We start from the raw sequence: 23,638 nt of genomic DNA on the forward strand, positions 1-23,638 counted from the left end.
CGTCAACTGAACAAATGAATGCAAATACTGGGCTTTCATTTTTCCATTCCCCAACAATGAAAAAGGTCACTGATGTAACTGATGAAGGAAAATGGCATTGCTTTCTTTAATAAATAAAACTGAGATCTAAGGTTGACAATGAAAGAAGAATCTCTACACACAGAAGGGCAATTTATGAGTTAAATCCATGAGCTCCAGTTCTTGTCTTCAATATTGACTTTCCCCTTGGAGATCTCATTATCACTGTCCCTCCTCACTGGCTTTGTTGGGAGAAGAGTGTTGCTCCCCTTATAATGCTCGTGCCTTGTTAGATCTATAATTATGACTCCCTTATATATCTTGATACAGCAAAGATAAAGTTACAATATTTAAATAAAACTTTACCAAGGCCAGAAGATAATAAACTAGAAGAAAACACAGACATCAAAACAGAAATCAGGCAGTGAATCTTAAAAGTTAGGATTTTTCTCTCTGGGGCTTTTAGGCCCTATTCTATGATAGTTCCTGATCTACCCACAACTGGTAAATAAGAATCCATGCTTACCATAACCCCTCCTTAAAGACTAAACCTATGAAAGAGAAGCCCAGAAGGATCCAGGGTTACCTATCCCCACCTAGTTAAATCATTTTACCCAAGCTGTGGTTTCCTGATCTGGAACCTACATTTTTGGAAGAGCTGAATAAGAGAAACGTCAGTCCTTTAGGAGAGACTCTCCTATATTCAGAGAGCTGCTATGGTTTTATACTATAGGCCATCCTAAGTCAGTCAATCTTTATCTCAATTCAGCATGCGTGCGTGCTCAGTCACGTCCAACTCTTTGCGACCCTAAGGGATTTTCTATGCAAGAATACCGGAGTGGGTTGCCATTTCCTTCTCCAGGCAATCTTCCTGAGCCAGGGACTGAATCCGCATCTCCTGTGTCTGCTGCATTTCAGGCAGATTCTTTAGCCCTGAGCCACCAGGGAAGCTCAATATTTCTTGAGCTCAATATTGAATATTAATAATTCAATACTGATATGGGAATATATGCCAGATGCATACACTGCAGGATAACAGAGACTGCCTACTGTCAAAGTGAAAGTGAAGTCGCTCAGTCGTGTCCAACTCTTTGCGACCCCATGGACAGTAGCCTATCAGGCTCTGCGGTCCATGGGATTTTCCAGGCAAGAATACTGGAGTGGGCTGCCATTTCCTTCTCCAGGGGATCTTCCCAACCCAGGAATTGAACCCGGGTCTCCTGCATTGCAGACATGCTCTACCGTGTGAGCCACTAGGGAAACCTACTGTCAAACCATTCAGTAATTTTAGCTCTCTAGAAATGTTAGTAGCATTCTACAAGTTGACTAGTCATTTCTTCTTGAAATTTGCAAATTCCTGGTTGCCCATTTCTGGGTTATTCTCTTTCTTCTCTGGTGAGTTTCAGACTCTCACTCATGCTTGTGTCATGCTCAGTCATGTCTGACTCCTTGCAACCCCATGGATTGTAGTCTGTCTATGAATACTGGAATGGTTTGCCATTTCCTCCTCCAAGGAAGAGTCAGGGATTGAGCCCATGTCTCCTGTGTCTCCTGCATTGGCAGGCAGATTCTTTACAACTGAGCCACCTGGGAAGCCCAGTTTCAGACTATCCTGGCTCTTATTCTACATTTTCACCATAGCCAATTGAGTTGTTCCCATGGTTAGAGTATAACACGGAACTGATGCTTTTGAACTGTGGTGTTGGAGAAGACTCTTGAGAGCCCCTTGGACTGCAAGGAGATCTAGCCAGTCCATTCTGAAGGAGATCAGCCCTGGGTTTCTTTGGAAGGAATAATGTTAAAGCTGAAACTCCAGTACTTTGGCCACCTCATGCAAAGAGTTGACTCACTGGAAAAGATTCTGACGCTGGGAGGGATTGGGGGCAGGAGGAGAAGGGGACGACAGAGGATGAGATGGCTGGATGGCATAACGGACTCGATGGACGTGAGTCTGAGTGAACTCCGGGAGTTGGTGATGGACAGGGAGGCCTGACGAGCTGCGATTCATGGGGTCACAAAGAGTTGGACATGACTGAGCCACTGAACTGAAACTGAAACACAATGGTTATGAGTAAGCTTTGGATCAACTCTAGCATTTTTTTTTAAGCTATGCAAGGGTAAAATAATATATGTGCAAAGCATTTAAGAGAGTGCCTGAAACACAGAAGCACATAGACATGGTAGGTTAAAAGCAAAATAAAACAAAATATTCTAATAATTTCCAAATATACATCTCTAGCTCAGACCTCACTGCTGAGCTCAAAATGTATCCCCATATGAAACATGGGGCCTATGAAAACTTAGAAATAAGATTACCCTCTGAAGGCTAAACTATCAATCCGTACATAACGGACCAGAGCAGATATATGCAAAGTTGGCTTATACAGACAGAATGGCTCCAAGACTAGAGACTAGGTTACAATATAAATGTTTCAATATATTTAAAGACAGAATGTTTTCATCAAAAAGAAGAGTTGTCAAAGAATGGAAAAAGCAGCCTAGAGAGGCAAAAACTGGAGGCAATCTTAAGTTCTGCTGTAGAGGTTCTCATAGCTTAATGTTACCAAGTGACCACAACATATATCTAATTTCCTTTGTTCCGATTCTAAGCTCCTAAGCAACCTGGTGATTTCTCACATAATTTTCCTACAGAGAAAACCCCTTACTCAGAGAATCAGTATGCTATCTACTTGACAAATATCTCAAAGTACATCAATAATTTGGCATCCTAATAAATTCATCAGTCAAGTGTGTATATGTATCTCACAAACTCTGGTGCACTTACCAAGACTGTGTTTGTAAGTGCACAAGACTTAGGAGCCTTGTATAAAGCCCAGAGATAAATCCATGCACCTATGGACACCTTATCTTTGACAAAGGAGGCAAAAATATACAATGGAGAAAAGACAATCTCTTTAACAAGTGGTGCTAGGAAAACTGGTCAACCACATGTAAAAGAATGAAACTAGAACACTAACAACATACACAAAATAAACACAAAATGGATTAAAGATCTAAATGTAAGACCAGAAACTATAAAACTCTTAGAGGAAAACATAGGCATTATACTCTCTGACATAAATCACAGCAAGATCCTCTATGAACCACCTCCCAGAGTAATGGAAATAAAAACAAAAATAAACAAATGGAACCTAATTAAACTTAAAAGCTTTTGCACAAGAAAGGAAATGATAAGCAAGGTGAAAAGGCAGCTTTCAGAATGGGAGAAAATAATAGCAAACAAAACAACTGACAAAGAATTAATCTCCAAAATATACAAGCAGCTCATGCAGCTCAATACTAGAAAAATGAACAACCCAATCAAAAAGTGGGCCAAAGAACTAAACAGACATTTCTCCAAAGAAGACATACAGATGGCTAACAAACACATGAAAAGATGCTCAACATCACTCATTATTAAAGAAATGCAAATCAAAACCACTATGAGGTATCATCTCATGCTGGTCAGAATGGCCACCATCAAAAAGTCTACAAATAGTAAATGCTGGAGAGGGTGTAGAGAAAAGGGAACCTCTTACACTGTTGGTGGGAATTCAAACTGGTACAGCCACTATGGAGAACAGTGTGGAGATTCCTTATAACACTGGAAACAGAAATGCCATACAACCCAACAATCCCATTGCTCAGCATATACACCGAGAAAACCAGAATTGAGAGAGACACATGTACCTCAATGTTCATTGCAGCACTGTTCACAATAGCTACGACATGGAAGCAACCTAGATGTCTTGTCCATTGACAGATGAATGGATAAGGAAGTTGTGGTACATAAACACAATGGAATTTTACTCAGTTATAAAAAAGAACACATTTGAGTCAATTCTAATGAGGTGGATGAACCTGGAACCTAGTATATGGAGTGAAGTAAGGCAGAAAGAGAAACACCAATAGAGTATATTAACGCATATGTATGGAATTTACAAAAACGGTAATGACGATCCTAGGTCCAAGGCAGCAAAAGAGACACAGATGTAAAGAACAGACTTTTGGACTATATGGGAGAAGGCAAGTGTGGGATGATTTCAGAGAATAGCACTGAAACATGTATATTACCATATGTAAAACAGATGGCCAGTGCAAGTTTGATGCATGAAGCAGGGCACTCAAAGCCTGTGCTCTAGGACAACCCAAAGGAATGGGGTGGGGAGGGAGGTGAGAGGGGGGTTCAGGACGGGGGGCCAATGTGCACCCGTAGCTGATTCATGTCAATGTATGGCAAAAACCACCACAATATTATAAAGTAATTACCCTCCAATTAAAATAAATAAATTTATTATTTTTTTTTTTGTTTAAAAGTTTTGTATTGTGTCATACAAACTGTCTTCAAAAACAAGTGCATAAGTGAAAATTTTAAAATAAATAAATTTATTTTAAAAAAACACTGATCACAGATCAGAATAACAAATATAATAATAATAATGATTTTAAATACTGCAACACTTACCACAATGTGACAGAGACATGAAGTTAGCAAATGCTGTAGAAAAAATTGTGCCGATGTACTTGCCCAATACAATGTTGGGCAAGTATATAAATGTCCAATTTGTAAAAAAAATAAATAAATAAAAAAGCATTACTTGTGAGGAACAATAAAAACAGGTATACCTGTTTAAAAAAAAAAGACTTAGGAGCCGTGGTTTTTTAATGAATTTCATAGTGAAGGCCTCTTGTTGGAGTACAGCCATTCAGCCTTTTCCTTGACTAGAGTACTGTTCATTTAAAGCAGGAACTCCTCTACATATCCTCTACTTTGTGTTCAGTCATGCCGGACTCTTCGCGAGCTCATGGACTGTAGCCCACCAGGCTTCTCTGTCCATGGAATTTTCCAGAATACTGGAGTGGGTTACCATTTCCTACTCTAGGGGATCTTTCCAACCCAGGGATTGAACCCACATCCCTTGTATCTCCTGCACTGGCAAGAGGATTCTTTTCCACTTAGGGCTACCTGAGAAGCCCCATCCTCTACTCTATACTATAAATACATGTGACTATCTTATAACAGGATGAGATATGTAGGAACATGGTAAAAATTATTACCAAATTCAATTTCAGGAGGGTGAACACTACAATTTACTAGCAATAAAAGTTTGCTCTGTTAAGACTACTTTTCTAAAATGTTGCATTATAAAATACCTTCTTCCATTCATTAATTATCTCATGTTTTTGTGAACAGGTAAATATGCAACACCTTTGAAAATTCTGACATTAACATTTTTCTTCCATTCTTTTTTTTTTTTTAATTTTATTTTATTTTTAAACTTTACATAATTGTATTAGTTTTGCCAAATATCAAAATGAATCCATCACAGGTATACATGTGTTCCCCATCCTAAACCCTCCTCCCTCCTCCCTCCCCATCCCATCCCTCTGGGTCATCCCAGTGTACTAGCCCCAAGCATCCAGTATCGTGCATTGAACCTGGACTGGCAACTCGTTTCTTACATGATATTTTACATGTTTCAATGTCATTCTCCCAAATCTTCCCACCCTCTCCCTCTCCCACAGAGTCCATAAGACTGTTCTATACATCAGTGTCTCTTGCTCTCGTACACCAGGTTATTGTTACCATCTTTCTAAATTCCATATATATGCGTTAGTATACTGTATTTATGTTTTTCCTTCTGGCTTACTTCACTCTGTATAATAGGCTCCAGTTTCATCCACCTCATTAGAACTGATTCAAATGTATTCTTTTTAACGGCTGAGTAATACTCCATTGTGCATATGTACCACAGCTTTCTTATCCATTCATCTGCTGATGGACAACTAGGTTGCTTCCATGTCCTGGCTATTATAAACAGTGCTGCGATGAACATTGGGGTACACGTGTCTCTTTCCCTTCTGGTTTCCTCAGTGTGTATGCCCAGCAGTGGGATTGCTGGATCATAAGGCAGTTCTATTTCCAGTTTTTTAAGGAATCTCCACACTGTTCTCCATAGTGGCTGTACTAGTTTGCATTCCCACCAACAGTGTAAGAGGGTTCCCTTTTCTCCACACCCTCTCCAGCATTTATTATTTGTAGACTTTTGGATCGCAGCCATTCTGACTGGTGTGAAATGGTACCTCATAGTGGTTTTGATTTGCATTTCTCTGATAATGAGTGATGTTGAGCATCTTTCCATTCTTTCAAATATTTAGTAAGTTCATTCTGTGAGGTACGGTACTCAGAGCTGGAGGTGATTTGCAAAAACTGGCACAGCTGCTACTCCTGCTTGCTAACACTTAGAAGCAGACATATTTCAATCAAATTATCATACTAACAACTGTAAAACTACATTTGTAACTTACTAGCAAGTAAAGGTGGAGAAGGAAATGGCAACCCACTCCAGTATTCTTGCCTAGAGAATCCTATGGATGGAGGAGCCTGGTGGGCTGCTGTCCATAGGGTCGTACAGAGTTGGACACAACTGCAGCGACTTAGCAGTAGCAGCAGCAAGTAAAGGTATAGGGCACAATAAGAGTATGTAATAGGGGCATTTAATCAAATAAGGTAAATTTCCTGACCCAAGGATCAAACCCAGGTCTCCCACATTGCATGCAGATTCTTTATGGTCTCAGTCACCAGAGAAACCCCAAGATTACTGGATTGGGTAGCCATTCCCTTTCTCCAGAGGATCTTCCTGACTCAGGGATCAAACCCAGGTCTCCTGCATTGCAGGCAGATTCTTTAGCGTCTGAGCTATCAAGGAAGCCCATAACCTTCTCTGAGAAAGTGATATTTCACTCCAGACCTAAGCACAGGAGTCAGAGAGTCTTTGTTGCTGGACAAAGAAAATGGTACCAGAGATGCTGCATCCATATTCAGTGTCTAGCTCTTCTCCTGAAAGTTGCTCAGTTGTGTCGGATTCTTTGTGACCCCATGGACGATAGAGTTCATGGAATTCTCCAGGCCAGAATACTGGAGTGGGTAACCTTTCCCTTGCTCCAGGGGATCTTCCCAACCCAGGGATTGAACCCAGGTCTCCCACATTGCAGGCGGATTCTTTATCAGCTGTGCTACAAGGGAAGCCCAAGAATACTGGAGTGGGTAGCCTATCCCTTTTTCTGTGGATCTTCCTGACCCAGGAATCGATCTGCAGTCTGCCGCACTGCAGGTGGATTCTTTACCTACTGAGCTATCAGGGAAGCCCAGCTCTTCTTCTATTCTCTCTTAAATAAAACACCCTTCTGGCTTTCAAGATCCTCAGTGAACTCCATGTTGCTGTACGCAGGGATCAGTTATCCTTATACCACTTGACTTAAAGCAGCATTTAACATAGCATTCCTTCCTCCTCAGCCACTTTCACTTGGCTTCTAGGATGTCATGCTCTAGGTTTTTCTCTCTGTTCACTGGCCACTCTCGCATAGTCATCAGTTGCAGGTAACTCCAAATTGACCCAGACTCCATGGAGTGCCTTTCTGTGATATCAACTATTCTCAGTCTTTATCTACTATCAAAACACTACTGGGGGGTGGGGGCAGACAGGCAGGGAACTACTGTGAAATCCAAAATTGTATCTACAGCCAGATCTTTACCCTCATCTCCAGACTCATTTACCAAACTGACTACTCCGTATCTCTACTGTAAAATCTTAGAGTCATCTCAAACATAAAATAGCCAAACTAAACTCCTGATCTACCCATTTACCCCCAAACACAAATCTGGAGACTTTCCCATTACATTGGCAATTCCTTCCTTCTAGTTGCTCAAGCTAAAAAACTGTAATTATCTTTGACTCTTTTACTCTCAAAACCTCATAGCCAATCTGTCAGCAAACCTGTTGGCTCTACTTCATAATACATCCAGACTCTGGCCTCTTCCCACTGCCTCTACTGTTACTACCCTGGCCCACTACTACTGACATTTTTCACCTGGACAATTAGCTTACTGTTAGTGTCTCTGCTTCTACCCTTGCTTCTCTGTGGTCCACGATCAACACAATTTAAAAGAAGTAATCAATTTAAAAAGTCAGATTATGCAACCCATCTGCTCAAAACGTTCCAACAGCTTCCTGTCTCAATCAAACAAGTCAAAATTTCTTTCAGTCATCTATATGACCTCCTTCCTCTGTGACCTCATGCTATTCTCTCTTGCCACACTGCTATTTGTCAAATGCGAAGACCTGCAGGTCTTTGTACTGGCTGTTCTCTTCATAGAAACATTCTTACTCCAGGCCTCTGCATGACTTTCTCCTCCTATTTCAGATCCCCTCAAATGTCTGCTTCTTGATTAGGTCTTCTCTGACCACCTTATTTAAAAGTGAAACTTGCCCCCCAAAACCTGGCACTCTCCATTCCCCTTCTGAGTTGGTTCTTCTTTTTCTCCACTGCATTTGTTTTCACTCCCAATATGTCACATATTTATTGTCTATATCTCCTTACTAGAATGCAAAATTATGAGTAAGGACTTTTGTACATTGTGCTCAGTAGTATAACATCAATGTCCTATTACATAGTAGGTACTCAACAGATAGTTGTTGAGTGAACAAATGGATAAAAAGGAATAAGAGAACCAGTGACTGAAAGATCTGTATGACTGAAGCACATAAAGTTGGAGAGTGGTATGCTAGGTGAGGTGGAAAGGGGCCAAATGACATTAGGCTTTATAAAGAAACTTTGCCTTTAAGATTAAAGTAAGACATCACTACATAGTTTTAAGAGAAATTTACATTTCAAAAAGATTATTCTGGCTGCTGTGTGGAGAACCAATGGAGAAACCCCAGGCTGAATAATCACTATTGCAATGGTTTTGGTAAGAGATTATGGCAGTTTAGAAAAGACTGCTTATGTAGATGCAGGGAAAAGGATGGATTTGACGGGTGTTTGGGAGATAAAATCGATAAGACTTAACAATAATCTGGCTACACATGTATGAAGGTGTAGGAGCAAATTAACCAAGATGGTGGTGGTCAAGCTCTCTTGCCTCCACGGCCTCTCGCTATTGCCCCATGTTTCGTAAATACATGGTTATGTAACAGCTGAGATCACTTACAGCAGTGCACATGCAGGTCAAGATGTACCCGCTTGGCCACCAGCCACTTTTTGCTCTGTAAACACATATAAGCTCCATCTGAAAAGCCGTTGCAGCTACATTATAGCTGTGTCCACCGGGTCAACCATGAGAGAATCCAGTGCGTCTGCTGTTATGGTTGCTACGCCAGTCAGGAGAGAATAAACATATCTGTAGTTTCTATGGCTCCTTGAGCTTTCTTCCAGCTTTCCTGCTCGTGCCTTGCCTACCCTGGGCTCAATGAACAGTGTAAACAGTGAGGCACAGTGAGGCAGAAGCACATTAAGAAACCAAGAATAAAGATTAGATTTCAAATTTTCATCACAAGTGGTCGGAATTATCCTAAAGCGAAATATGGAACACTGGAGAACAATCAGAGGTGATAACCATGCATTTGGTTTTAGGCCTGCTGAGTTTGAAGTGCTTGTGAGCTATCCAAGACCTATCTTGGAAATGCATATAACAAAGCTCAAAGGTAAAGCTGGATGGAGTTATACATTTAAGAGTCATAAGTGGTGGTGAAACCACAGCTACGAATGAGATCATATTCAATTACACAGTAAAAAGGAGACTTGGACTTAAGAAACTACCCTACACTTTGTGGGTTGAACAAAGGAGGATGAGTCCGTCAAAAAGAAAAGAAAAAAACAGCTTTTTTGGATTCTGAACCATACTCATAAGTTCTCTTTTTTAAAAAAATTTGATTTAAACCAGTAATCTCAGAATGTTGAAGGCTTCCCAAATTAAACCAATTCATCAGAACTCTTTTCAAAGATAGGTCACTTTCAGAAACCATCTGGAAAATTCACAGTACCATTCTACTTGCTGCTTGAAAATACATCAATATACAAAAAGATATCTATTCCAAAATATATACGACCTCGGCTTATTGCAGTTTCCTGAAATTACCTTCTCTCTCTTTTGCTCAGGGCTTCACCATATGCTGTTCTTCTGGCCCTCTTTCCCCGAGATGAAGATTTCCCTAACTTTCCAAAACTTGGCTAAGTGATCTTTTTTCTGTCCATCCCAATAATATGTCATAGTGCTGTATGTTTAATGTGTATACTGTGTGTTTAACCATTAATTAGATGTCTTTTCCACTGTTGTATATTTAGTACCTAACAAGGCTAAATTTTTAGAGACACATCTATTCTGCAACTTTAAACAGTTAAAATCTAATTTGGTTATCAGTCCATTGCCTGGCGTGCAGCTGTCCAGGGGGTCGCAGAGTCAAAAAGACGGAGCGACTGAACAACCACTGCTGCTGCTGCTGTAAGTCGCTTTAGTCGTGTCCGACTCTGTGCGACCCCTTAGACGGCAGCCCATCAGGCTCCTCCATCCATGGGATTTTCCAGGCAAGAGTACTGAAGTGGGTTGAACAACCACTGACAACCGTTCAAACGTTGACCTTCCTCTAGAGGAATGACTCAAATGGTAACTTGTAAACAAACGATTGAATCTTTAAAACATACTCAATTTTGGAGATTATTTTCATACGGTATCCTTAAGGCCTGCAAAAATTCATATTTAGGAATACCAGGGATTCTTTCCCATTGAGTCTCATACAAAATGGATTTGACAGCTCTCTTTGAATGCCTGGCTTGGGATGTCAAAAATTTCAGCAAGTAAAGCACAGAACACCCCTGCACAATGGCAAACAAAGCCCGCAATTGCACAGGGATACCCAGTCCATCACGCGCGAGCCCGCTTGGCAGGACGGAAGCAGAGGCAGCAGCGTGGAGCACCGGTTTCCACAGCATCCCCCTTGTCTGGCCTTACGCCGCACCCTCCGACCCTCAGGGTAGCGACCATTCCCAAATTCTCTCCTCGACGCTGGAGAACTGGGCACCCGGACTAGTCCTTCCCAACGTAGATTACTCATAGAAGTCCCTGGACTAAAGCTTACAGTCCTAGATGGCTCGGTTTCTAAACTAGAGGAAATGGAGGAAGGGAAAAAATCCTGTCAAGGAAAAGTGGCAGCCAAGCCCACAGTGCTCACCAAGCCGACGCTCTCAGTCAATCCTCGTCAGCGCTAACCGTTGGCTAGCAGGCCGCCAAAGGCAATGTCGCAGTGGCTCTTGGGGGCTGTAGTTTTTGTCGCAAACGAAAGGCGCAGACAGCACCCAAACTACCTTTCCCAGAAGTCAATGCGAGCATGCCCTGCTTCTTTAAATCTGGGGTTTGGCGTAATAAAGACAGCGTTCTTATTTTTAGACTGACCTTAAACTTAGATTCAGGCACTTCCAGGTGTACGTCTGTGCACACTTTCTTTTCCCTGTTTGTGTTGTCTGTGATAGCGTACTTCAACCTCCCCTTACTTTCTTTTTTTCCCCTTTTTCGGTCCAAAGAAGCCAAACGCCAGGGGATTGAAAACGCTCCCCGGCGCAGATTAAGTGCCTATTAAAGCGCATGCGCCTTGCTTGCTGTCACGCTTGCGTAGCAACCGGCAGCGGTTGGCAGCCGCGCGCGGACCTGGGGTCTGGAGGTAGCCTGTGGGTGGGCGGGGCTTTTTCCAATGGCTTTGCCTTCGCGGGTCGCGTCTACTAGGGCGGGGAAGAGGGCGCAGGGGCAGGGGCGGCTCCTGGTTTGTGCCGGGAGGAGAAAGGGGAGGGGCTGGGGGGTGAGGACCCCATCTTCCCTCCCCGCTCCCGCCCTCTGGGCCGAGCCCCACAGATGAGGCTGGGCGAAGGGGCGGGCTCTGCGCCGCGGACCCCGCAGCTCCGCCAGCTTCGCGGCCCAGCCCTGCGCTCGGGGATTGCGGGGCTGCCCTGTGCCCGTCTGGCTTTGGAGGCGGTGGGCGGTGGACGCAAGGACTGGAACAGAAGCGGCGTCTGTCCAGGGCACCCGGAACCGACAGAGCAGGAGACGCTTTTCCTCCAACGCTACAGAGACAGCGGCTGCACAGGGCTGCCGCCCCCCGGGAGCGTCAGGGTCTCTGGCCGTGGCGGCCAGCGAGCCAGGGTTCCGCAAGCCTTCCCAGCCAGCGCCCGGCCGAGAGGGAGGAGCTGCAGAAGGCGGGGACTGGTGCCGGAGGAGGGGCGGGGTGGGAACGCTCCCGAGAACACCGTGGCTGCACTGACAAAAAACACCGAATGGCTGGAGAGCGTTCAACTGTTACCAGCCTTTTTGGGCAGAGCACGGGTTTGACAGCTCCTCAACGTGAGGATATCCGCTGACCCCGCGGGTCGCAGAAGAACACTTTCCCGACACTGGCTGTGCAGCAAAGCCAGCGCTGTAAGGTTTCAACTTGCCAACTTTTTTTTCCAGTCTCTGGCCAGAAGACTGCCCCTCCGGGTAGGAGAGGGCGAGCTCTGTCTTGTAGCTCGAAGAGACGCTTCTGGTTCCAAATGTCACCCAGACGTGTTTTTTCATGACGATTCTAGTTCTCTGATTTCATTCTTATATTTCTCGTTTTAAAAATATAAAGTGCTTTGGGGGGCATGCTGAAAGTTAACTGAAGACGGCAAAGAAAAAACTCCACGGTTGTCATGGCTGAAAGAGAAAATGAAGTGAGATGGGATGGACTGTGCAGTAGAGATTCAACTACTAGAGAGACAGCTCTGGAAAACATTAGGCAAATCATTGTGAGAAAAACCGAGTGTCTTCGTTTGGTGAAAGAGACACCTTATCGTCCAGCAGACGGCCTTTCAAATGCGGTTTCTTTGGATGGATTGAATAAGCTTCTTGCTCATCTGCTTATGCTTTCTAAGAGGTGTCCCTTTAAAGATGTGAGAGAGAAAAGTGAGTTCATCCTGAAGAGCGTCCAGGTAAGAAAGAGCATTTTAAGTACAACTGTTTATCTAGTACAGTGACGTTTACTTGCAGATAATCACTTTGTAATTGCTTCAAGTAAGTTGTTATATTTGAATTACCTTAAATTTAGAGCGTTCTGTAAAACGTTTAAATTGGGGTTAAAATTGGACAAGGTGAACTAATTTTCAAGTACAACTAAATAAGTATTGTCTTTCTAGAGAGTTTTAGCAGAAATGCATTCTTCCTGGGAAAAATACGTGAAAATTACAGTTAATTACAAGTAAATACTTGCATTTCTTTACATTCATTTTTACATGTTGTTGGAAACTGTAGCCAGTATGCTTTTCATATTGTTACAAACAATGTTCTATGTGGAAAGTTTCACGTTATTAAAAGCTTCTAAAATGATAAAGGATATTAAATGTTTCCTAGTCAGCTTGTTCAAGATAACTGGTGAAACAATTTTCTCTTGTTCTTAAAAACAAAACAAAAAACCCCAGAATCTGTTTCCTAAATGCAACCTTTCTTTTCTGAAAGAAAGAATTATATAAATAATAAAAGCCCATGTTGTAAAGGAGCTGACATCTGCAGATTGAAAAATTGGATCCAGGTTGAGTGACTGATAGACTCTTATGGTCAATTACTTAACTAGCTTTCTCTGTGTTTGCCTAAGTTTGATTCTTTTCTTTCTTACATACATTTCTATTTAAGTTGTAAAAGATTAAGAATGTTTCCTTCTGCTTGTACATATTCAGTTTATCTTTTTTTATTTGAAGGTTTTTTTTTTTTAAATAAGGTTTTTTGGAAATTAAGAATGGTCAAAATGCTCTTTATGTTTCTCTGTCTAAATTACTCAATTCACATGTGTTCAAAGTCATGGTACGAGAAGTTTTTTAAATGTATGATTTACTTGGGTATATATATATATAAGCTAAGATGAACAGTTTTTCTATTCTGGTTTGAATTCAGTTTAAAGCAACAAAAAAATAATGTGCATAAAACAAAGACTCTTTAAAATCTTAGATATTTTTTTTCACAAACAGTGGAAACAATTGTTACAATTTACATTTATCCAGAGTTACTGCTGCTGCTGCTGCTAAGTCGCTTCAGTCATGTCCAACTCTGTGCGACCCCATAGACGGCAGCCCACCAGGCACCCCCGTCTCCGGGATTCTCCAGGCAAGAACACTGGAGTGGGTTGCCATTTCCTTCTCCAAATCCAGAGTTACTAGAGAGGAATTATTATTCCAGCACTTGAAGTTTACCCTTTTAAGCATCAAGTTATTTCTCTATCTTAGTGACGACAACAACCATTTCTTTTTTCATAATGGGATCATCATTTTGCATATCAAGTACGTACTGTTGTACAGTTGAGGGTGGAATATATGTATAGGACTCTGTGATCCACTTTGAATTTGTGTGTTCAATTTTTATAGTTTTTCCGTCCCTTCCCTTGCTGTCAGTATTCTTCATTTCAGCCTCTTCTTGAATGCTTTATTTTGCTACTTTTAAAAAGTACTAGAATGGGAAACCAGATAGCCAATTTTGTTAAGAGTTAGATTGAAAACTGAAGTAATTAGGCTCTGGAGATTACAAAGTCAAAGGACAGACATAATGGTAAGTAAATGGGTACTGGTATCAAACCTGGGCTCAGATTCTCCTCCTTTATTAATATACTATATAACCTTGAATGAGTTATTTGACCTCTCTTAGCTTGGATTTCCACATCTATAAAATGGGTATAATAATACAGAGGTGTGTTATTATAGTAAATTAATATTATAAAGGAGATGTAAAATGCCCTATATGTAATGTATACTCTTGTCCTCTTCCTTATTTTTTAAAAAACATTTATTTATTTGTCTGGATGGGTCTTCATTGTGGCACTCAGGACCTTCAGTCTTCCTTGCAGCATGTGGGATCTAATTCCCTGAACTGGGACCTAAACCCAGGCCCCCTGCATTGAGAATGCAGAGTTTTAGCCACTGGACCATCAGGGAAGTCCTTCCTCTCCCCTTTCATAAATGAAATACATGGACTATGTGATATGTATTTTAAGACTCATTCATTCTGCAAAAGGAATCAAGAATCTCTACTATGAAGTTTTCCTGTCAGTTTATACCTTCATTTTCATCTCTGCATCTATTGTACGTCATTCCAGCCACAATTCTAACAGGCGCTTTACTTATGTTGGGTTATAATCACATATTTATGTGTCTGTCTCCCCTAGGAGGGCTATAAGTTCTCACGAGTATTGACTGGGACTTGCAAGCTACTAAATAAATATTGTGTCTTAGTCTGAATAGGTGAAGTTACTATTAATAGATATGGGATTTTCCATCCCTACATCATTCATTGCTGCCTTCATTCAACAAATGTTAATTGAACCCCTGCTAAATACCATTCTAAGAACTGAGAATCAGTGGTAACAATTTTGACATTCTACTGAAGGGAAACTGACCATAAAGAAGTAAACAAACAATGTAATTTTAGATAATATAGGAAGACTTCCCTGAAGAGATGGCATTTAAGCAGAAATGAATGAGTATTATCTAGGCAAAAATGAGATTATGAGGGGGACATTCCAGATGTAGGGAATAATATATGTGAAGGCCTCATGGTAAAAGAGATCAGGTGAATTTAGGAGTGGAAAGTAATGCAGTTTGAGGAGAGTGTGAAAGTTTAAATACATGCTTAGGAGTCAGAGCTGACTCCAATACTTTATTAACTCTACAACCTTTGGTAAGTTACATAATCTCTCCTTGACTCAGTTTTCTTATCTGCACAATGAGGATGAGAATAGTTCCTGCTTAACAAAGAGAATAAAATGAAATAATGCTTACAAAGCATAGCACAGTGCCTACTGCTAAGTCGCTTCAGTCGTGTCCGACTCTGTGTGACCCCAGAGACGGCAGCCCACCAGGCTCCCCCGTCCCTGGGATTCTCCAGGCAAGAACACTGGAATGGGTTGCCATTTCCTTCTCCAATGCATGAAAGTGAAAAGTGAAAGAAGTAGTTCAGTCATGTCCGACTCTTAGTGACCCCATGGACTGCAGCCCACCAGGCTCCTCCATCCATGGGATTTTCCAGGCAAGAGTACTGTGCCTAGCAAATAAGAAACACCATAAAGCTAGGAATTCTTACTGTTTTTAGGCAGGAGCCAGAGAACAGACCATGTTAAGAGTTATAGACTTCATCCTAGGAACAATGAGAAGCCACTGAGGGACGCTGAGCAAGATGGTGACATGATACATGGTGTATTAGAAGCATCACTTTGGAAGAAATTTGGAGAATGGATTTCAGGGGTCAAGACTGAATGTGCAACAGTAAGGAGGTTGTTCACTGCTGCTGCTAAGTCGCTTCAGTCGTGTCCAACTCTGTGCCACCAGGCTCCGCCATCCCTGGGATTCTCCAGGCAAGAACACTGGAGTGGGTTGCCATTAGTCCAAAGCAAAAATGGTGGAGTAGGATGTAGTAGACAAAGTGGGAAAAGGTGACTAGGTTTGGGAAGTAGTTAGGAGTTAGAAACCATTGGATATAGTATTTAATTGGATATAGGAGATAAAGTAAAATGAAGGATGGCTCTAAAGTTTCTAGCTTAAACTCCTTGGTGAATAGTTAAGTCATTTCAGGAGACAAGAGTGGTAGAAGGTTAATTTAGGGGAGTGATGAGTTCTGTTTTACACAGGTTGAATTAAGTTGCCTTTGATAAATCTGATTAGAAATAGCTCTTAAAGGGATTTCTGCCCCTGACGCCACTGTTCTACTTCTGACATTGATATCTCTCACTTTGCCAGACTTAACCTGTCCTCCACCTTTCTATCCATCCTCTCTTTAATTGCAGAGCTCTTTATCTAAAACAGAAATTTGACCATGTTTCTTTCCTCCTGAAAACCCCTTAGGTTAGAATCTAAACTTCTTAATGCCTAGCATCATCTGGTCCGTACTTGATGCTGCACCTTCAGTTCTCCACACTAGCTTCACAAGGGAAACCAAGTAATGTAGTGCTCCATAATACCTTCTGTTGTTCATTAGTAAGCAGCAAAAGCCGAACTGTATTTGCAGTTTTTGCAGCTATTCCTGATGGCACACTTAATTGCTATAGGTCATGTTGTCAAGGAGACATGGTAGGATGGTTTCAACTCAAAATGATTAAACGTGTAAAAATGGGCACTTTGAGAGGTAGCATTCTCTGTTTGTATTCCTATTCTCAATTTATTGATTTCAAATCAACATACTTAAATCTGTTCAACACATTTTTGAGAGCTCTTCTTTGCTAAGCAGTGTACTCAGGAGTGAAAGATCAATTAGATTTATTCCCTGCTTTTGAAGAAGGTCTTCTGTTCTCATAGAAGGAGTTGTGCTGTTGTTAAACCTATAATACATTTTGGATATGCTTGATTCCCTAAGCAAAGAAATGGACTGGCCCATTATACTAGTATAGTCTACCTGTGAGCTATGGTCTTTATGATGCAGGAAATTAAGGGAGAAAATGTGTGTGTATATATTCATCAAAACATCATGAGGTGTATCTGGAATAGCCAAGTACTTTTTCAAGAATAGTCATTTGATCCTTTTCATTTCTGTACCATGACAAAAGAAAACTTAAACTTTCTTATATGTCTGCCAGCAATGAACATTGTCTGAAAGTAACTTGGCTTAAGGTAGAAAATTTAGACCATGCAACAGAGTATTTGTCTTTGTTATGTGGGATGGAGGAGACTTTCATTTAGTGACGTGATTGTTAGCAGCATCTCCCCACCTGCCCAGGGAGAAATGAAACTTTAACTGTTGGGTATGGTGCACATTTATAGTTGTTAAAGTTGCAGTTGAAGTATCCAGTTGGTATCCATTGGGTAATATATAGTTTGTAGGTTTAACAATAGAGGTTAATAAATCTCTTTTTCACATGGTGAGTCTGGAGGTTGGGCTGTTTCAAGCTTGAATGATTCATTAGCTGAACTACATTACCCTTTTGCCTTTTATCATTTTGTTCACCTTTGCTCAGTGTAGTAAGGGCTGTCTTAGCTCATGGTTGCAAGGTTGCTACAGCAATTCCAGGCAGCATGTGCAGTCATTGAACATTTTCAGCTTAGGAGGAAAAGAGTTTTTTCCTGTATATCTATCAGGGAAGAAAATTTTTCCCCAGAAGCCCTCCAGCAGTGTCAAATGCCCTTTACCAAGCCAGTAACTGGCAACGAAACTGGGCATTTATGTTTTTGGTTTGGATTAATCCACATCCAGCCTCTAAGAGCCAGGAGAGCCCCCATCTTGAGAACAAAGATTCCTGTTGTTGAGGAAAAAGAGGGATGGAAGATAGGTTTAGTTAGAGGCTGTCAATAAAACTTATATTTAACTAGATAATATATTGCATTGGTCAAGTTATAATTTAGATTCTGTAAGATTAGGAACATAACTAATTTATAATGATACTATGAAATATAACAGATTGGGAACATTCTAGAAACAGATTTGGCCTTTTAAGATGATTTTGTTTTTATTTCTGTTTTACTGCTGTGACTAGTCAAAGTCACACATTTAAGGTAGTCCATCTGAAACATTCACTGCTGACTCTTATGTATCACAGCAGATATGAAAGTGCTCTTTCAGTATCTACACTGAGTTTCTTCCATATACACTGGTTTTTGGCCTTCCTTACTTTACTGATACACTGAGAACTCAATCCCTTTCCCTCAGAAAGCTTACTGGCTTGCTTCTCTCCTCTGTGCTTCTTCTTATTCCTATCTCTGACCACTTTCTTTGCTTTTGAGCACAGAGGAGAATACTATCTACCCTCAGGTTGTCCGGACTTCTTTGAATGAAAAATGTAAAGAAATTGAAGCAAACCTTTAACTTTTTCCCCTAAATGGTTTGAAAACAAAGTGAAGAGCCTGTGTTCTTTTTAGCCACTGGCTTACAAACATGAATAGTAGCTACGCTCTCTACCCTCAGTGTCCTCTTGAAATATATAAATCATCCTGTCCTCTTTCTTTGATTTGACTTTTAAGAAAGATTGAAACTAACAAGGATTCTTTTTTTTTTAAGTTTTCAGATTTCAAATATTTTATTCCTGTTTTAGTGTCCCAGATGGTCTCTAGCATAGAAACAAAAAGGCAGAATGATTAGTTTTTAGAATAGTTTTTTAATGTAGTTATTGTTTTGTTTATAAATGGGATATAATGTTTGGTAGAAAAATGGGATGTTAAATATTTGCCTATTAGATTTCAACTTAAGGTCTTGGATAGTCTGTATTAGGAGGACTCCCTGAAAAAATAGTTTAGCTTAATTAGAATTATTTTATCTTTAACACTTTGTGCCCTTAAAGTGCTATACAGATCATTCATGGAGTAAAAGACAGCAAATAGATGTGCTGGTCTTTGTTTTAGAGTTATATTAATTTTCTTTTTGGTAAGCCATTAGAAATTTGCAGGATATCTTTTAACTATTTGAGTAGATAATAACTCAGACAGCCAATTTAAAGATTCGTTGAAACTTTGATGTGACAGAAAATAGCTGCAGACTCTTGGGTCTAATGAAGAGTTAGTAATCAGAGCCCTATTTGGTGTTATGTCTTCAGTTCAGGTCAGTTGCTCAGTCGTGTCCACCTCTTTGCGACCCCATGAACCGCAGCACTCCAGGCCTCCCTGTCCATCACCAATTGCCGGAGTCTACCCAAACCTGTGTCCATTGAGTCGGTGATGCCATCCAACCATCTCGTCCTCTGTTGTCCCTCTCTCCTCCTGCCCTCAATCTTTCCCAGCATCAGGGTCTTTTCAAATGAGTCAACTCTTCGCATCAGGTGGCCAAAGTATTGAAGTTTGAGCTTCAACATCAGTCTTTCCAATGAACATCCAGGACTGATCTCCTTTAGGATGAACTGGTTGGATCTCCTTGCAGTCCAAAGGACCCTCAAGAGTCTTCTCCAACACTACAGTTCAAAAGCATCAATTTTTTGGTGCTCAGCTTTCTTTATAGTCCCAACTCTCACATCCATACATGACCACTGGAAAAACCATAGCCTTGACTAGATGGACCTTTAATCATAAATAATTTCATATCTAAAAACAGTGTTTATAAGTAGCAAATTAGCAGGTACTGGAGGAACCAGAGACATGGGAAATTTTAGAATTTGTGGAAGGACAGGGGAGATACTGGTGAAGGGAAGGCAGTGCCTAAAATTCATAAAGAGATGAAAGTTACGTTGGACGTATGTCAGTTCGTATGTCCAGCTCGTACTAGCAAGCCTCACCAAAAGTTATAATGTTCTTTGTCACAGTTTCTCAAATCAGTCTATTTTTTTCACACCATGGTAAAATATTTTCTTTTTAATTGAAGTCAATGGAAAAAAGGATTTACTTTAACCCAGCTTTTCTAGATCGTATTTATTACATTAAGAGAGAAAGACCTTAATTAACCTTGATGATATGACCTAGTACTTCAGTGACACTGGCACAGTATACTCTGGGGCACCTGAGGATTCTTCAGAATATTTGATGATGGTATTACTGCCTGCTGCTGCTAAGTCGCTTCAGTCGTGTCCAACTCTGTGCGACCCCATAGACGGCAACCCACCAGGCTCCCCCGTCCCTGGGGTTCTCCAGGCAAGAACACTGGAGTGGGTTGCCATTTCCTTCTCCAATGCATGAAAGTGAAAAGTGAAAGTGAAGTCGCTCAGTCATGTCTGACTCGTAGCGACCCCATGGACTGCAGCCTACCAGGCTGGTCTGTCCATGGGATTTTCCAGGCAAGAGTACTGGAGTGGGGTGCCATCGCCTTCTCCGGGTATTACTGCCTACAAAGGGCAAACTGGAAATTTAAGTCACACTATGGCAACACTGGGGCTTCCCTGGTGGCTCAGAGGTAAAGAATCTGCCTGCAATGCAGGAGACCCGGATTCGATCCCTGGGTGGGGAAGATCCCCTGGAGGAGGGCATGGCAACCCACTCCAGTATACTTGCCTGGAGAATCCCATGGATGGAAGAGCCTGACAGGCTACAGTTGTAAAGAATCGGACACGACTTAGTGACTAACACACAAACATGGAAACATTATTTTATGCTTTGCTTTTTTTCCTGTTGGTTACTATACCAAGTTAAACTAATGTCATTAAAGATACATTTACCATGACATTTGTGTATAGAATAAAAAGTACTTTAAAAGATTCCAGGTTTTTTTTTTTTTTTTTTAATGGTTTTTCACTGAAGATACTTAGGAAGTTTTTGTAGGATGACTGCTAGGACCATTTATTGGATTTTCACAGTAGCCATTTTTATTGCTGAAAGCATGTGCACTACTAATGGACTGTCACCATTTGTGACATGAAAAGTTTATATGAAAAAAACTTGTGAAATTTGGCTGTGAAAGAATTGTCTTCTCATATTCTAGTCTCTCATATAATTACTTAAAAGAATCTAATTCAATTGCAATGAAATCTGGAATTACCTTAGGAAAAAATGAGATACTTTTAGTGTTATGCTTTAAATTTTACTCTTTTTTAATTTTAAAAGGGAAAGGTCTTCATAGGTTTATAAATTATTACTTATAAAATTACCTTCAAACTACTTCCTAAACTTTTAAACCATACTAAAGGAAAATAAAGTTTATGAAGTGAGTTTTGTTAGTCTTATTACCCAAATAAACTTTCATATATACATATTCATTAAATGAATAGTATTAGTGTTTTAACTTAAATATATGTATGTTTTTTTAAAAAGTTACCTAGGATAATTTGTCAGTCCTGTGTGTAATGGTTCAGTAAAGTCTAATTAGAATCTTAGTTTACTCTTTCTCTAATTAGAATTTTAGTTTACTGGTAAAAATGAGCATTTACTGTTCTGACACTTTAGTGTTTGACAGGCATTGCACAATCATCTTTAAACTTTACATGATTTCATTTTCTAGCAAGTTGGCAGGTGTTAGCTGTCTATAATTATAACTGAGTAATTTTTCAAATGCTATTCATAGCCTAAACACAGTAAGAAATTCTTCCGATCATGTGATAAAGACCAAGCCTTGCAAAATAGTGGTAGGGTGATATGTTCAGTGGTACTAAAGGACATATTTAAGAGAAGCCTTTCAAAAGTGATTTAAATGATAGGGAGATGGGTTTTCTCAAAAAATAAGATCTCTCAAAGTCATTAATAGTGATTATACCTCACCAAATTAAGGTGTGTCTCTTTTTTCATCTAACAAGTAATGCATAATTTGACAGACTTAAAGGATAAAATCTATATTCAGTTTTGTTGATGACAGAGATTGAGTATAAGAAATAATTGAAATTTTATTGAGGCAGTATAGATTTTACCATTGAACCTAGGGACTGATGTCTTTTCAGTTTATGCATGAGGTATTTACTCTGTACCTGCTATATGCCAAGCACTGCGCTTATATATCTTTTGACATATCAGAGGAAAGGCTGTAAGCTTCTCTTAATTTTAATAATGATTCAACTTTAAAAACAAGGGAAGCTATTGCTTTCTTTTCCTTGATTTTTTTTCTTTTCTTATCTTCTATTTTAAATATACAAGAGTTTCACTTTGACCAGAGATGCTACTTCAGAAGGTTTAAAGATCGGGGATGTGCTTTACTAGCTATACGCTCATGAATAAATTAACCTCTGTAGTCTGTTTCTTCATCTGTGAACTGACATAATTTTAATAATATGCCTCATGATGTGATTATAAAAATTAAAGATCATATTGGTAAAGCATTTTGTTAACTTTAATATACTGTACCAACTTAATTACAAATAAATTTTGAGATTATTCATCTGCAATATGTGGGTAATAACAATACCACTCTCATAGGGTAGTTTCAAGAATTAAGTGAACAATTAAGTGTGTAGAAGTGGGCATGGTTCATAGTAAGTGCTCAGTAGATATTGGTGATGGTGAATACTGATGACAATGAAGGTGAAGATGATGAACTTATCTAGGTCTTTTAACATGAATCAAACTCCAAACTGGCATTACTTTAGGATTATTATGTCATATATCCCACCTTTTGTGTTCACATGTATTTACACCTCTAATTGCCTTTTGTATGGTAAATTTTAATATATTAGCTGATTAATGCTGACCTCCACTTTACCCAAGAGTGCTTCTAACCAACCACTGCACAGGGTAAGTGGTAGCCTTACCCAGAAGCTTGCCTTATGAGTGAGGCAGATCTGTGGCATCCATCCCCTCCTTGGAGTTGTCTCCCTTTCTAGTTTGTCAGCCTGGCACCGGTAGGGAGGGGCTGCAGGCAGTTACACGTGTCATCCGGATGCTTCACTGCCAAGGCCTATGCTTTAATTATCTGTACAACAATAGGAGAGAATGGTCAAAACCATGAGCTTTGGAGTTAGTCAGACCTGGCTGTAAATCCTACTCTGCCAAACTTTGTGACCTTGGGCAAGTTATATAACCTCCTTAAGCCTCAGTTCCCTCCCAGAGTTGTGAGGATTAAATGAGGTAACATGTGCAATGTTTACTGTAACTCAGTAAGCACTCAGTGAATATTAACTATTAGTCTTCTGATCTGCCCTCACAGTGTGATTGGGGGAGCGGAGATGGGAAGTTGAGCCCTCTGGTACCATCTGTCCTTTAGGGGACCAAGTCTCTGGGATACTGGAAAAGTTTTAACCTGCTTTCAGGACCCTTGGCCCTATAGAATAGCAACTTAGAAGAAATAACACCTCTAGGAACCAAGGTAAGGGTTTTGTGAATATTGTTTTAGCACTCTTGGAAACTGATTTCTCCCCTGAGATCATGCTCATTTATTATTCCACTTAGGAACATTTGACTTTCCAATGTATCTTCAAGGATATAAAATATAGAAAAGCAAATGGTGGCTTGTCAAGCAACTGAATCCTCT

At 40.4% G+C, this 23,638-nt stretch overlaps 2 protein-coding genes across 7 annotated transcripts in view; one reads left to right on the forward strand and one right to left on the reverse strand.

The window, feature by feature from the left end:
• CEP57L1 (centrosomal protein 57 like 1) overlaps positions 1 to 11,419 on the reverse strand; it is an 85,371-nt gene extending 73,952 nt beyond the window's left edge. For 3 of the 6 annotated variants that reach the window (XR_009495783.1, XM_015472808.3, XM_059889693.1), the window contains exon 1: positions 11,028 to 11,084. The gene's annotated coding sequence lies outside the window, so the exon portion shown is untranslated. Of the gene's footprint in view, positions 1 to 11,027; positions 11,085 to 11,248 lie in introns of those variants that run through there. The other 3 variants (XM_005210784.5, XM_059889694.1, NM_001046244.2) reach the window with 3 other exon arrangements.
• A 273-nt stretch (positions 11,420 to 11,692) lies between these two features.
• The window catches only part of SESN1 (sestrin 1), a 114,315-nt gene continuing 102,369 nt past the window's right edge, over positions 11,693 to 23,638 (forward strand). Inside the window, exon 1 of the mRNA XM_005210809.4 lies at positions 11,693 to 12,795. Coding sequence (XP_005210866.1) covers positions 12,517 to 12,795 — 279 coding nt within the window. The 5' untranslated portion in view covers positions 11,693 to 12,516. The remainder of the gene's footprint in view (positions 12,796 to 23,638) is intronic.

This window comes from Bos taurus, chromosome 9, assembly GCF_002263795.3.
Source record: "Bos taurus isolate L1 Dominette 01449 registration number 42190680 breed Hereford chromosome 9, ARS-UCD2.0, whole genome shotgun sequence".
Lineage (NCBI taxonomy): Eukaryota > Metazoa > Chordata > Mammalia > Artiodactyla > Bovidae > Bos > Bos taurus.